This window comes from Melitaea cinxia, chromosome 21 (assembly GCF_905220565.1).
Source record: "Melitaea cinxia chromosome 21, ilMelCinx1.1, whole genome shotgun sequence".
Classification (NCBI taxonomy): domain Eukaryota; kingdom Metazoa; phylum Arthropoda; class Insecta; order Lepidoptera; family Nymphalidae; genus Melitaea; species Melitaea cinxia.
The window spans coordinates 6,661,939-6,674,267 of NC_059414.1; the positions used below are offsets into that span (position 1 = coordinate 6,661,939).

The 12,329-nt window shown below is 33.6% G+C and overlaps 1 protein-coding gene across 2 annotated transcripts; it reads left to right on the forward strand.

The window, feature by feature from the left end:
• The first annotated feature begins 784 nt into the window (after window positions 1-784).
• LOC123663983 (mediator of RNA polymerase II transcription subunit 29) lies at window positions 785-12,306 on the forward strand. Of its 2 annotated transcripts, none has more exons than XM_045598618.1 (5): window positions 785-1,107; window positions 1,254-1,315; window positions 1,844-1,928; window positions 3,336-3,434; window positions 12,080-12,306. In XM_045598618.1, the coding sequence occupies exons 1-5, from the start codon at window positions 907-909 to the stop codon at window positions 12,197-12,199; spliced, it is 567 nt and encodes a 188-aa protein (XP_045454574.1). In that variant the 5' UTR covers window positions 785-906; the 3' UTR covers window positions 12,200-12,306. The 2 variants fall into 2 exon arrangements, with proteins under 2 accessions (XP_045454574.1, XP_045454575.1); XM_045598619.1 differs by having other exon boundaries at window positions 12,083-12,306.
• Window positions 12,307-12,329: the final 23 nt, after the last annotated feature.

Consider the following 12,329-nt stretch of genomic DNA (forward strand, 5'->3'; position numbering starts at 1 on the left):
GGGTATCAAAAAAACCTAATATCGCGATAAAATCCGAAAAAGTCGTTTCATAATAATAAGAGATACCTATATAAGTTAGATGGAGCTAAAGAAGTTTTACTTTAGTAGTGTGGTCTAAAGCACACTCATTTTTTCGTGTACGAAATATACCAACAAGAAAAAAAGTGGTGCAAACTAATAAAGCGTGATTTAAGTGGCTCTAAAGATACTAAATATGTGCCTGAAGATCATTTTGATGTAAAGAACTATTAATAAGAGTTGCCCTTTTCCGATTGAAATACAGTGACGTGGCAAGCTTAACTCGCGCCCGGGGCACAATACCTTTTTAGTGCCCCCAAACTTGACAACTTTGATATTGGTCATGGACTTTTTTTAGAACTTCTCATGATTTTTCTAATCTTTAACTGTTTACACAGCGCACGCAGCAGAAGCTCTAAAAAGAAAAAAAAAAGTTTTTTAAACATTCTTTATTGGTGCTCCGCTCCTTTTGGTCTTATCGTGGTGATATATATATATCAGCAGCCTTCATGGATAAATGGCTATCTAACTGAAATAATTTTTCAAATCGGACCTAGCGCGTTCAAGCAAACAAACAAACAAACTCTTCAGCTTTATAATATTAAGTATAGATGATCTGCTTGAGAGTAATAGAGATTAGGAAGATTATAATAGTTTAAATAATTTAATTAAAAAAAAGTGATTTGGGAATACCATAATAAAATTTTCTTAATTAAGTGTTGTGGTAATATTTCTGACTAGTTCTTGGATAGTCTATGGTAATTATCAAATATTAATGACATTGATTGACTGATGATTTTGATGTTAAACAAAAAAACAAATACTGAAAATTGAAAGTTTAAGTAAAGAAATTTAAATCCTTATCTTATCTAATAAATAACATTAATCATGAATCAAATGAATATGCACGTGCCGATGAACCCTGTAGGTGCAAATCCTAATGTTGGTATGCAAATGCCTGTTTCTGTTATGCCAGTGCCTTCACCTCAACAAATGCAGCCAGCAATGCCTCAGCAGCCCCAACAGGACAAAATGGATAACATAACTAAAGTTAAAACACTGATGAGTTCTCTACGTGAATCGCTACCCGTAAGTAATTAAATTTGTAAAGCTATTCAGTCATATTTAGAACAGGCTAAGTGCTCTAAAATAAAATGTTAATTGATATGTTTTTCAAAGCAATTAAATACCTAATATTATTAATATTCACTAAAAGTAAATCTGTTGTTTTTCAGATGACATTAAAATCTGCAGCCCAAATTCTACATCAAAATTACAACATTGATTCTAATACTCAGTAAGTTATGAAGTCAATAAAAAATTGATCTATTCAATATGGAAGAATTTATAAAATAGATGATCATAAAATATTTTTGTTCTATATTTAAATTTCATGAAAATATGTTTCCTTGAATATGTTCTGAAAATGCTACTACTACTAGTACTACTACTACTACTACTACTACTACTACTACTACTACTACTACTACTACTACTAAGTATTAACTATCTGACCCAAGAGACTCTCCTTCAGACTTTGATCTTACAAATCTATATATACAACATCTTATTTAATGCATCTTTTTAGGCGTCGTTTTTCTATTTAGCTTAGCGTTTTATATAAAGCACATGTAGGTAGGCATATTATAGTCGAAATTATAAGTGAACAATATAAATAAGTAAGAAATTACAGCTCATTACTAAATAAATTTAAAATTGACCAAATTTAAAAAAATGTGAAGACAGGTAAAGATATATATATATATATATATATATAAAAGAATAGGTATGATTTGTGTAAATAATAGAGATATTTTAACTTTAGAAAAGGTATGGACAATCCTGTACCGAGATTTGATAAAAACTTGGAAGAATTCTTCTCTCTTTGTGATCAAATGGAACTCCATCTGGTAAGTTAAACGTTTTTTTCTAAATTTAATGGGTTATATAATTGATAAAATAGAGCCTATCTACCATTTGACCTTACAATGTATAAGAAACATTGAGGTAGATGTAGAAATTAAAAAAGAAAACTTAACAATAGTGCTATAATATAAATGCCATTCAAATGACCAATGCATAGGTGAAAGCAATTCATAACATTCAATAATCATATAAATTATCACCTAATAATGCTAAAATTTGGAAATTTCTAACACTTTGTATTTACTTACATGTTACTTTGTAACAGTCAAAGTAAATAAGAATGTATCTCAGTGTAACAATTAACTTATTGACCCGGCAACCAATCAGAATTACTTATTATAGACATTATCTGTGATCTCTTTGCTTGACTCTATCACTCTTATAATAACAAGCAATGTACTTTTAATTGGTTAGGCTGGGTTTTCATTCGAGAATACTTTACTATCAATTTATTTATACCTATCTTTTGATGTCTCTTAGTTCTGCTTAGTAATAGTTCATTTTGTATGTAACCAGTAAAACTCTTTATAATAACTATATTTAGCAACACCAGAGCATAGTAATGTTATGAAGGGAAAAATGTAGTTTGTTTTTAATAGATAAATTCTGGAAGTAATAATTTGCTATTAGAAATCTAAACTATAAAGAAGGAATACAGGCCATAAAATATCACGCCTTGAGGTCAGAGTAGTGTTATAATAAATGTAAACAAATCTGATTTTTTTAAAAGGCCTTTTTTATTTTTATGACCTATGTAGATAACCATCTACATATCTGCAAAAACCTTTGCATCCTCATAAACCCCTAAATCGGACATTATATTTAAATTTTAGATAATGGCTTAATTATAACTAAGCCATTGTCTAGAATATGATCGCAAATAATGCTCAATTAATAGTAACTATGATGTTCATACTCAAAATAAAGTCCAAGTTGTATAACGTGTGTTAATGGCTTTATATTTCGATCACATTGACGCGATATGTCGTACGATTGCGTAAATGCGTTTTTCTACTTCATTAGCTCCTCCATTGATACGTTTATTTATACAATAAGTAAATAACTAATTATAAGTACAAAAGAGGCCTATCGAAGTAGGAAACTCCCGAATGCAATATTTGTATGTACATACACTACAATTGGAATATTGAGTCACTACTCGATTTCCACGAAATCCATTATGTAACATTTTAAAGAAGTTTTTTATTAAGATTTTAGTATATTGCTGCCAGGAAGAGATCGCGATACAACCTCTTTTAGAACATTTTCTTATTTCTGTTTTCTCTTTTATTGTCTACGTTAATAATTTTTCCTATGGTGGTATAAAGGAAATTTGTTTTGTAGTGTACTAAATTGTTCATGATATTAATATACATGTACTTTTATTTCAGAGAACAGCAACAACGTGTATACAACAAGCACAGTCTGCAGCCCATTACCTTCCACTCACAGTTATGCCATCGAGATTGGATTCTGGACCTACTAGTCAGGTACTTATTCATATTATATGTATTACGCGCTTTTCTTAAGTCAGATCGTAATAACATGGTGCTGCATTAAATTAACTTTGTCAAAAATTAAATGATAATAGATTAGATCTTCCCATTGGCTAAGTTTAGGAAAATTTTTGGGCGCCTGTTATCAAAATCTGTTTATTAGTTTTGATGTAATGCGCTCATGACAAAAATCTATACAAATAAATTAAATTGGAGTGTCTGTTTGTAATATTAAAATAACTGCTTTTTACTGAATGAATATGGATGTACACACGGTACATATTCCAAAATAACATCTGTCTGTTTGATCCGGCTAATCTCTGAAACGGCTAGACCGATTTTGACTGGACTTTCACTGACAGATAGCTGATGTAATAAGGAGTAACTTAGGCTACTTTTATTTTAGATATTTATTTATTTTGTACCTCTGCGAACGTAACAATACTTTTTTCTTAATTCCACGCTGACGCAGTCACGGCCACAGCTAATAATAAATAGATATAAAAATTCTTAATTATTTAAATAATATTGAGTGTACAATTTATTACAAGATGCGTTTGTATTGTTCAGATGTAGTTATAATTAATATTTATAAATGAACGGAAATATTTAAAAGCGGTGTACAAAGAATTTAATAAAAAATTTAAAGGGTTAGAGACAACAACAACGTGTCAAAATGTACGAAATTGTAATTGTGTATTTTTCATACATTTTATCTATTGTACGGCCAGTGAACATGGATGGAAATCACTATGTGATTTATCCACACATTTTGGCTAATATATATATATATATATATATATATATATATATATATATATATATTATTCTATTGTAATTTTGATTTAAATTGAAGAATTACTTTATAAAAGTTAACTAATTTGAGACATGAATAATAATGGTTTTTTATCTCGTGAAGTAACCTCGATTCTCTGTAATCGTTTATAAATATTGCAATAAATATTATCAACAAGGCTTTCCAGTTCCGCGGTTTGTTTGTCACATGCCACATATGAATAGGGTTACCATCTTGTGTCCTTTGTTTGCAAAATATATTATAACACTAGCTGACCCGACCGACGTGTATAGTTCACGTCATGTAAAAAGAACGCTGGCCTTGAAGCTGCGCAGCGAGCGATTTATCGGTCTATTTGGTGGTATGAGGTAGGAGATGGGAGTGTTTATCACGTGTCGCATCCTTACCGGTGTGCTATTGGTTGGACAGTTCGACGTCGACTCAAAATATTATCGCGCACAAAAGTTTTAAATTACAAAATAGTTTTACATAGAGAAGTGAGAAAAATTATTTATAATATATAATTCGCGTCATGTAAAAAGAACGCTGGTTGTTGAAATGCACAAAGGCGATTTACAGTGTTGCCAACTTTTGAAAAAACTTTTTCGTACTGTCCATTTTTTGGAACAGTCTTATTTGGCAAACAAACCACTGTCAATCGTAATTCACGTTTTTTCCGCATTTATCACTCACTTTCACAAGACATTAGCATACGAACACTTGTAAAACTCCATTTACTATTTATTTCACTAAAAAACAAATATCAATTTATCATTTTAAACACATAAAAACTATTAAGATAGGAATATCGAGAGTAAAGATAATTAATATTTTTGAATACGACATTTCAATAACTGAAAAATTTGTTATTGCTTTTGTTTAAAAAAAATGTAATTTTGTAAAGTGCTAATTATTATACTTATTTAGTCCGAATTATTCGCACTGGTATTTCTAGTATTTTTTAATGTACCTACCGATAACCATTATACGAAGCCGCGAGTGAATGCCTAATTAAAAAATAAAACAGTAGTACTTTTGTGCGCGAGTATACCCATGCGCAAACGCACCCCCCAGTTTCTTTCAGCGTTCTTTTTACATGACGCGAACTATACTGTGCTGCGAACCGCCAAACGTATGAAGTTGAAATATTCGTAACTTTATTCGGAAATTTTCCAAATTTCTGCACAATTTCTTAATTTTTCAGTCTGAGAACCTTCTACAATGTATTAGAAAACTTTAAATAAACATCGGTTAGAATTTGTCCAGCCTTCTTGTGTTTTTTGAGTTGAACGCATAGCAATTTTAAGTTATATTATTTGTAATAATAAAGAAGAATTTTCGAATAAATAGAAGTTAAATTAATTGTAAAAATTATAAATACGCTTTAACAAAATTATTATATTGATAAACTTCAGAAATCACACCTACTTATATTCGGTATATGATGCCAACGCCTTGGAAACAAATGCTATTTACCACTAATTAAACGACGAAAAATATTATCATGAGACAAAAAATAAAACTTAGATAGGTACATGTTAGGTACATTATTAATTTAAACATTTTTTTGTTTATTAATATGCGAATTGTCAGCTTCTAATATGTTCGCTGTAACCCTTTAAATTGTAATCTGGTGGTAACATCTGTATGGTATGGTATACTACAATTACTAAGTAAGGTTATTTTTTTTTCCTTACGCGGCTCTTTGCTTCAGGGACGGTTAAAATATAATAATAGTAGTAGATAATTATATGTTATGACGACCGTCCTGGTGTAATGGTGCATGTGCCTTGTCGGCGGCACCGAAGCACGTCACGAGTTCGATTCGAATATTTATTTCCGGTGTGATTGTCTGTGCTCGTGGATCTCGCCGACCGCGTGGACCGCGCCTCGGAGTGTAAGTTAACCTGTCGCTCCTGGTCGTTATCATATACACCTGATAGCAATCGTTACTCGTAAGCAATATATCCGCAGTGGAGCAGCGTGGTGGATTAAACTCCGATCCTTCTCCCTCATGGTGAAAGAGGCCTATGCCCAGCAGTGGGATATTACAGACTGAATCGTAAGCTAAATTATAAACTGACAGTTCTCATTATGATACTGATAATAATAATTGTCCTTCCGAAAAAACCGACTTCAATTATATCGACAAGTAATACAACGTAGGTAAACGAAAAAATAGTCAAGTAAATACGCATTATCAAAGATTTCTCCAAAAGTGCAAATCAGATCTCGATGAAATTTAAATGTGAGCACATGATAAATATCGGCTTTCGATTAAATTAAAAATCGGTCCACCCAGTAAAAAGTTATTGCGAATTTTCGAGAGTTTCCCTGGATTTCTCTGGGATTTCATCATCAGATCCTGGTTTCCTTATGGTACCAAACTAAGGATATCCCCTTTCCAACAAAAAAGAATTATCAAAATCGGTACATCCAGTAGAATGTTATGCGGTATAATACAACATAGGTTGACGAAAAAAGCGTCAAGTAAAAACGCATTATTAGATATAACTCGAAAAGTAGTTGTTAGATCTCAAATAAATTTAAATGGGACCAATTGACAAACACTACCTTTCGATTAAAAAAAAAATTGTCTAAATCGGTCCACCCGGTCAAAAGTTCTGATGTAACATACATTAAAAAAAAATACAGTCGAATTGAGAACCTCTTCCTTTTTTGGAAGTCGGTTAAAAAAACGTTAATATGCATTTTAATAAACATGTGTTATTTTTTTAATCTTTAAGTAATAAATATATGTAGTACTTTTATGTTTACGGTAGTTACGGATAAGTTAGATATAAATATTTCCTTAGGCGATAATTAAGCATAAAAATAAACATGTTTGTGAGTTTGAAACCTTATCATAAACTCTCATTTAATTAGCATCAAAAAATATACGGGGTCATCTTTAAAGTATCAATCGTAAATATAACATTTCATTTAATTAGGTCATGTTCAGCGTGACCCACATTAAATAACAATAAAAATATTTACCGTGTGACGTATATTTAGGTATTTAAAAAAAGTTACGCGACCGATGAGGTTTGTTTATGGTCTCAGTAGCTTTTCGTAATAAGCTGTATATTATAAATCTTACTTTATTCGACACTCTGAATATTATAGGGTCATGTTTTTTTTTAAGTCACGATCTTATTTATTAAAGTACTAACTATTATTATTTGTATCATTAATTACTTGTGATGTAAGTAGTTGATAGTTTAATCAGTGGTTGTTATGTAGTTTTCCTATATTTTGTGGAAAGCAGATTATTCGAGTTTATCGCATAACCATAATACGGTTTTATCAAGGAATTTTATTGCATGTATAATTTTTTTCTGTAGTACCCTGAATAGTTATAAACCAGTGCTTTATTAATATTTATATTTTTATGTTGTTTAGTAACTATTGATAATTAAGTTATATTGTTTAAGACAAGCCTTTTGTCATTTGTTCCTAATGTTTATCTGATACCTTTAAACGAGTATATCTCGTTTATATATATATATATATATATATAAATTTCGTGTCGCGATGTATGTTAGCGATAAACTCCGAAACTACTGAATCAATTTTTATCAAATTTTATAAGCATTACAGATGCTTACATTAGGTTCAACTTATTGGTAGTTTTTATCCTAATTGGACCCGATAGGTGGCGTTGCTATCGGTGTGAATCAAATTTGGCATCTGTTTTCCGAGCAGGGTAATGTCTGCCGGGTCCGTTATTAGGGTAAAGAAGGGTATTACCGGTCACTTAAATGAAAACAACTATAAATCTGTTAAAAATAAGTATTTATCTAAAAAACTTTTATAAAACATAACTTAAGGTATTCTTCTTACGAAATCACAGCCATTGAGATCAATATTAATTTAAAAAAATCCATAATCAACTCTTAAAAATAAAAGAACTTTGACCGGTATTGACCGACATGGCGGGCAATCCCGGTCGGCAGGTTGGCAATGCCGGTCAAGCTTTTTATCGGCACAAATCGCACACGTAGCCTTCGGGTGACTCATAACCCGAGCACTCGGCATGCGCCCAAAGGCCACACTGTACGCACCTGTACCAAAGCTCGTTGTTGCGACCATAATCGTCGCATAACATGCATTTGTTCTCAAGATCTTCGACATCGGTGTCATCATCATCGCGTACGTCAGCCATATCGATTTGCGAGTCTGATAAATTTTGATCCTTGTTATTATCCTGAAGCAGCTTCTTTTTCACCTTTCTGACAGTAGCAGGTTTAGCTGGTCTTTTCCTTGTCTTTGTTTCTAGTTTCATTTTTACGCCACATTGTTTCTTCTTTTCCTTCGTCAATTTTCTTTCTTCTTTTTGTATCAGAGCTTCCTTGAAAGGAGTATTTTTGAGTACTGTTGCATGTTGTTTTCGAGAGGCTCCCTGCACTTTCTTACTGTTTGTGGATTTCTTTGGAACTGGTAGAAGATCTTTGGCGGTAGCTGCTGAAGTAGATGGAGTGGCATTATCTATGAAAGGGAGCAGAACTTGAGTAGATTCCACAATATTAGTTTCTGGTGCTATTTGGTTTTGGTCCATGAGAAGTGATGGTGAATTGGATGATGACATGTGTGGTTCTGTGTTCAGTGAGATGGTTTGAACTTCTGGAGTTTTATTATCCTGGTTGCGCCTTTCTTCTACGGATATCATTAATTCACTGCTGTTTAAAATTTCAGCAGCTAGGAAGTCTTCATCCGTGAACACGTCTGGGTTTAGGGGATATATTCCAGTAGCAGCAAATCCTGCTTCAGCTTTTGGGATGCTTGCTATTTTTTGATAAGCTTTTCTAAAAAGCGAGGCAATGTCGTTTTGTGTGATTTTTCGTCCTAATTCAGTTTTCATCAAAATATTGCATTCCTGCTTATAGGCAGTTTTGAGAGGACCATAAATGGAAACATCCAAGGGCTGGATCCGGTGGGAGCCGTGTGGTGGTAATGACAGCATAACTATGTTACTCTCCTTGCAAAATTCATAAGCTCTCAAAGAAATGTGGCTGCTGTGATTGTCCAAAATGAGAAGTATTGGCTCAGTTTTAGAAGGTTTTGTGACAGCAGCAAAGTGGTTCAACCAATCTATGAAAAGGTCTTCGTTGATCCATCCATTTTTCGAGTACCGGTATACTGCACCACGTGGACCATCGTTTTCCAGTGCCAGTGAATGTCTCTGACGAGGATATATAAGCATTGGTGGAATGTAACTTCCAATAGCACTTACTGCACACACAGCTGTAACTGTCGTCCCTCTTTCACCAGAGGTTATAGAGCCTACACGTTTTTGGCCTTTCTCAGTTATCACTTTTCCCGGGTAATGCACTGATGTGATGCCAGTTTCGTCCATATTAAATATGTTCCTTGGTAAAAACTTATATTTCTCCATTAACTCTTCAAGTAATTTGAAAAATATAGAAACTTCATGCTTGTTAAAAGCTTTAGCTCTATTCAGGCTCGTGCCCTCAGCTTTCCGAGCAGACAACTTATTTCGCTTCATAAATCCTGTAAGCCAATCCTTCCCAGCCATTCTTAAAGTATTGTTAAAATTGTGCTTTATGTGATTATGAACAGCGTATTCATAAGCCATTTTCCTTATTTGAATGGCAGTGCAGCCATAAAATATATTGCCGAGAAACTTCACTTGGTCTGCCATTTCCGCTTCCTGTTCTTTCGTGAAGACTGGATTTCTTCCCATAGCTGGTAACGCCTGGTTCTTGCTCTTAAGCCTTTCTTGAAGGGTTGAAAATGGAATACCATTCAACCGTGCAGCCTCTCTTATCGCGGTTCCGTCTTCGACAAGCTTAAATGCCCTATTTATATCATCTTGGCTCCATTTCGCCTTCAATTTTTTTCTCCTAGTTCGAAATCCCGACATCTAAAAAGGAAATTACATAAAAAATAACTGAATAAAAAAGTCTAAAATATCTATTTGTAAAAAAAACTAGCGGGTAATACCGGTCAGCATGACCGGCATTAGCCATCCTTATACTTTTCTGATTTATAATAATTTTAACAAAAACCTGTCCCAAACAGCATGAAATATATAACTCAACGTGTAGATAAATAAACAAATGGCAACAATTACCACTAACAAAGAATAAAATACGCAAAATAAGACACTCACATGTTAAATTCCGTGATCAAAAAGTTATAAAAAAGTGGCGCGAAACAATCTGACGTGTGATTCTGCCTGACGCTTACTTGGAACTGAGCGGGGATCGTAGCATCGGCGCGGGGAACGCTTACGCCATACTCAAGCAATGCATGAGAGAGCACTAACACGGTATTTTTTAAAATATTGCGGTGACCGGCATTGTCGCCTGACCGGTAATACCCCTTTTTACCCTATATATGTATAAATTCCAATAAACACGATTCACAAAAACAAACGAGCAAAGCTCTGTCATCCAGGTACTAATTATTGAAATGAAAAATTCTTTAGCGGTGTTGTGCACTTTTGTGATGGGTAAAAATGTTAAACTTGCCTCAGTCAACACGTGTCACGTGTTCCTGGTCGAAAATTCATAAGATAAATGGCGCGTTCCACTAAAGGCCCACAACGCCATCAACCACAACCGCTGAAATTGCTGTTCCACTAACGTAAAAAACGCTGCGGGCGTTGGAGGCGAATTTTATAAGAGGAACGCATATTTGGGCGCTGTTAGGTGTCAGCTGCTTATATATGTACGCACATTACAAAGTTTATGAGTTGCATTTTTTTACGTTACATTTAGATATTGTGGAGAAAGCCACAATAATAATTAGTTACCGTGAAAAGCTGTTGAAGGTTTAATTAGTTTTGTATTTTATCGATTGCTTACAATTTTTTTTAAATTATCATTCACTAAGTTGATTACTAATTGTAAACTTTGATTACAGAAATCTGTAACTAAGACATTATATCTATTTTTACGTAGAACAGAAAATAAAGTGTCGTAGGTAATATCAAAAACCGTATGAGCGTCAGAACTTAGTCCTATGAAACATAAGCTCTTCTGTGCTACAAACTAGCGAATAAATCGGTAAATCTATCTTATAGGTCATTCTAAGTTAATGGAAGTGGCGGCAGGGTATTTTTTTTTTTTTACTCAAGGATTCATGTTTTTATTGACACTGCTAATTTGAAAATGTTTACAAAGTGGCCAATAAAGTTGGTTTTATCTCGTTCTTCTTCGCTGTGTGGTTATGGCACTAAAGAATATAGCCACCCCCTCCCTTCCCGTGGGTGTCGAAAGAGGCCACTAAGGGATAACAAAGTTCCACTACCACCTTGGGACTTATAAAGCCGACCGATGGCGGAATAACCATCCAACGGCTGGCTTTGAAATCCACAGGCCGAAGACGCCCGCCTTCGGCCTGTGTCAGCAACGTCTTCAGTGCGACAAAGCCAGCTCTGCGGTCACCAACCCGCCTGCCCACCGTGGTGACTCCATAGTCCCATGCCCATGCAAAACACATGAGTTCGCGCCATAATGTCTGGCGCAAACTTGGGGTTTGTCCAGCAGTGGACTGCAATAGGCTGAAGTGATGGTCTTGTTCTATAAGTGACCAGGGAAAATACTCAGCACAGGGGAAGATACTTTAGTAACAGGGAAGAGTTTATAGTATCCTTCCCAGGGAAAACAAGGTTATTTTTAAGAATTAACTTTATTTATTCATTTTCACTTTAATTACGACACAATTATAATCAGACTTTTCATATCATAGTAGTATTTTATTACAAAACGAATTGTTTCGTAAGTACTAGCTAGGTACAAAACTTTACCATCAATGAGCAACAATTAAATAAAAATAAACAAAAAACTTTGAAATGAATGTTTTTTTTTTTATTCAGCAGGAAACAACTCTCAGCTACCCGCAGTATTTAAACACAGTACGACTTCAAATCTCGTACGCTAAAGATATCCACGACACGCTCGTAGCCGCCGCTCAAAACATTTCGCCCGCTGAATGACCATAGACAAATAAAACAACAACGGAAGGTGAAAAATATTTATTGTATAATCTGTATTTTTAAGACTACTTATAATCTAATTAAATACACGAATATTTTAAATTTAATCGTATTTTATTGATAAATCATT

Bases quoted from the DNA above. Each gene is read 5' to 3' on its own strand.
- LOC123663983 (XM_045598618.1), top strand. From the start codon at position 907: ATGAATCAAATGAATATGCACGTGCCGATGAACCCTGTAGGTGCAAAT. The intron at 1,108-1,253 runs GTAAGTAATTAA...GTTGTTTTTCAG, and splicing joins CTCTACGTGAATCGCTACCC to ATGACATTAAAATCTGCAGC. The intron at 1,316-1,843 runs GTAAGTTATGAA...TTTTAACTTTAG, and splicing joins AACATTGATTCTAATACTCA to AAAAGGTATGGACAATCCTG.